This window comes from Pterocles gutturalis, unplaced genomic scaffold (genome assembly GCF_000699245.1).
Source record: "Pterocles gutturalis isolate BGI_N339 unplaced genomic scaffold, ASM69924v1 Scaffold51314, whole genome shotgun sequence".
In the NCBI taxonomy this organism is placed as follows: Eukaryota; Metazoa; Chordata; class Aves; order Pterocliformes; family Pteroclidae; genus Pterocles; species Pterocles gutturalis.
In genome coordinates, this window is record NW_010132643.1 from 1 (window position 1) to 3,681 (window position 3,681).

General features: G+C 36.3%; 1 protein-coding gene across 1 annotated transcript; it reads left to right on the forward strand.

Annotated features, from left to right (window-relative positions):
• Positions 1–522: 522 nt before the first annotated feature.
• On the forward strand, positions 523–2,228 carry LOC104467229 (dimethyladenosine transferase 2, mitochondrial-like; the record flags this gene model as incomplete). The annotated part of the gene is made up of 3 exons (XM_010080934.1): positions 523–611; positions 1,535–1,688; positions 2,080–2,228. Coding segments are annotated over 3 exons (392 nt in total), but the record flags the coding sequence as incomplete, so codon positions are not given.
• Positions 2,229–3,681: the final 1,453 nt, after the last annotated feature.

Below are 3,681 nucleotides of genomic sequence, written 5' to 3' on the forward strand. Positions count from 1 at the left end.
TGCGTTTATACAGAGCTGTGGGAGGAATGGGCGAGGGCTGGAGACTTGTCACTGGTGTTAACACTTCGCTGTAGAGTAAGTAGAGATGTTAGTTTCTGTGCAGATGTTTTTGGTTTTGTAGGTGAACTTTGTCAGTAAAAGCACACCTAGCCCTCTGCAGTTAATTTTTTTTTTATTTTTAATTCTGCAGAGGTATTTTACCTGTAGAGCTAATGGGGTGTGGTTTCAAAGTATATTTCAGTTGGCAAAAGTAGTAGAAATATTTGAACCATTATATCTAATGTTCCTCAGTACCTAACTGCAATGCTGTGCTGAGTGTGATTCACCGGGCAGGCTGCGGGTAAATGTTTTTTTCTAGCTCTTGTTTTGAAGTGTGTTTAAACAAACACAAGTTATCTCTAGTTGAAGGTGTTATGTCCCAAGTGTTGTGCTGGGAAAATCACTAAAGGAGATCACTTAGAAAAATGCACCTTTCCTTTCTTTTTTTTTTTTTCTTTTTTTTTTTTTTTGTCTTCCATTCAGGTCCTGGAGTCTTGACCCGAACTCTGCTCAATGCAGGTGTTAGAGTGGTAGCCCTAGAAAGTAACTCAGCTTTTCTTCCGAACTTAGAGGTACGCTTTTCATTTAGTAGCACGTTTCTAAAACTTAATTAAAGGGTAATAAGAAAGTACAATTGTGTAATAACTGTTGGATCAAAAAGGAATTAGGATTGTTACTTGTAACATCTCAAATAACAGTAATAATATTGTTTGGTTTTACATTGCACAGTCGGCAGCAGACTATTTTAAAATAAATTTATTTGACATTTTGTGTATGTAGGAATTCAAGTTCATAGTCTTCCTATGAGTAGTTTCATGCATAAATTTGAGGCTAATACTAACCAGAGTCGTTGTAGTTGTATATGTTTAAGCAAGATGTCTGTATGTAGCTTTCAGAAATCCCTCAGAATAGTCTTGGTTATGCTGATTACCTCATGGTATTATTTAATCTATTCTCCTGAAACTGACTGGTAATATTAAGACACTTACATATGTTGTCCTCTCCTGTTTGCCTTGGCTTTGTGTGGATGCAAAGGTGGTCAGACACAGAGTTGCAGAAGTTTCACTAGAAGGACTGTGTTATGATACTGTAAATTGGAGGTTTGGAACCAAAGACTCTCACCTGACTTAACGTGTCTATAAAAGGCATTCTCTCTGCGTATATGAAGAATTCCAGTTGTAAATCATTAAATGCAGTGGTTTCTTTAGTTGAGTATAGCTTTTTGTTTTGCAAAACATTTTAGAATGTCATACTAATTTAAGAATGTCTTTTAAAGCGTCACTTGAGCAGCCAAAAATGTCAAAACGCCCTGCACAATGAAGGAAGATATTTTTTTATGAACTGCAAGAAGCAGCTCTGAGATTTGGCTCTTGTTTACTGGGTAACAACTTTAGGTAGTGCTTAAACATTTTTTGTTGTTGTTTGTTTGGGATGGGTGTTCTGCAAGAAAGGTTACTGCATCCAGATTTCTTCAACTGAAACTCATTTTATTCAGTCCCTAGAGAATAGCCTGGATGGACAATTAAAGGTAATTTATGGTGACTTCTTCAGACTGGATCCTTTGGCGAATGGAACAGTGAAACCACCTGCTATGTGTTCTGACAACCTTTTTGAAACCATGGGTGTGGCGGCAGTTCCTTGGAGGGCAGGTATATGTATATGATCACATGTTACAAATACATTTGAAGGGTGCGTGGGCAGTTTGGCAAGATCTTTGGGATTTGCTTGAGGTGTATGTTCTATTTAATGTATATGCTGGATGAATAGATTTAATTTCTTACATTTCAGCTTTATTTAGGTTCTCGATAGCTTCAAAAAACCCTTGTGGCAATATGAAATCTCAGCTGTTTGCTTGTCTTTATTAAAGGTTTAGTCTAATGCAAACTGGGCTTTGACTAAAGCTTGTATTTTGTATTCATTCTTGAACAACATGAGCGGACAGACTTTCTTAATTGTTTGTAGTTTAGACAATAGCAATAATGAGATTCTCTAGTATGTATTGCAAAATTGTAAAGATACTTTTACACACTATTGAAACAGATGTACCTGTGAAAATTTTTGGAATCTTACCACAAAAAAGGGAAAGGAACATACTTTGGAGGCTTGTTTTTGCCCTGTATGAATGCAGTTCCATATACAGATATGGAAGAGTAGAACTCAACATCTTTATAAGTGAAAAACAGTACAAGGTATGTGAAAGAGATTCTACAGGTAGTAAAGAATAAGTAGTGCTTCACAGAACACAAAAACATTTATATTGTATAGTTAATGTTTTTGCTAGTGAATTTCTTTTCTGCCAGACTTCTTAAGTCTTGTCTATTTCCTACTTGTTCTCTTTATGCAGTAATAGCGCTGTCAAGAAACATTCTGTTGCCACATAACCACACCTCTTACAAGTGTGAAAGCTGGTCCTTGAGAAGGATATTCAGCAGCAGACTAGCTGCTTTCCATTGTAACTTGTGAGGTACTTAAATTCTGTAACGTGCTTTTGCAACAAAATTGTTTACTAGTTGCAGGTAATAGTCAATGAAGTCTGAATTCAAAATGCCTCATGAAGAGGATTCAGAGTTATTAAATACCATACTCAGTGAGATGCACTTGTCCTCTTCAGCCACTTTTGTATGCAGTACTGAAAAAAAACTGATGCAAAGTACAGGTGATTTACACATCTTTTTATTAAGGTTCTGTACGCTAAGGTGCAGAGCAGCTTTCTGGGTTATGTGTTCCTAATTGACACTGTCACAAACCTCTAGAACTGTACTTACAGTTCAACGCTACCTTTTCTTTCTGTGAAACTGTGAGGTTCATGCAGAGCCACAAACCTTTAATTGAAGTAAGCAAAAACTTCCAGGTGTGCTTATGCAACCTGTGTTGTGTCTAACACCCTACTTTAGTATATTTTTCTGCAAAATGGCAGGTAGGACACCACTGAAATATCCACTTAAATGGTATGTTTTTAATGGCCAGATTTTTGAGCAAATAGGGGACAGCCTATTCATTTAGTGCAGTCACTGTGTTTTTTATTAAGTTTCCTGGTTTAATTGTGAACCCTGTTAAATGACAGTTGTATGCCTAACTGAAAGCAATTGGAACCTTCTTTTGTGCTTTGGTTAATCATATGACAAGGCTCTCTAAATCTATTGTGAGAAGTTAAATCTCCCTGCTACAATTTACTTCTTTCTTTTGCCCTGTTTGAGAATAACCACAAGTTTTTCTTTTTTTCTTGCTCTAAGAGTTTTCTGAGCTGTAATATTGATCAGGATGATGACTGTGCAAGCTGCTTAATGTTCAGTGAGGTCACCTGATGTTTGCCTTACTCTGCTTGTGTATCTTACTGGGATTATTATTTTATCAGTATGAGCTGATAACTCCGCCCACATTATGGGTTTTGTACAAAATATGATCCCTGTTTCTCTTCCGTGTGAAACTTCTCTACCCTAAAAGGGACCAAAAAGTATAACCTGGAAACTCTTATACAAATAACTGCTGCAAAGAAATACTTAAACTACCATCATGTCTTCTAATCATGTCTTCTGGCAAGATGTACTAAAATAGCACAAAGTATGTATTTGAGGCCTAATGTAACTTTACCGTGGAATTTTAGACTTAACTATTACTTTCTTACCGCTTGTTTTATATATA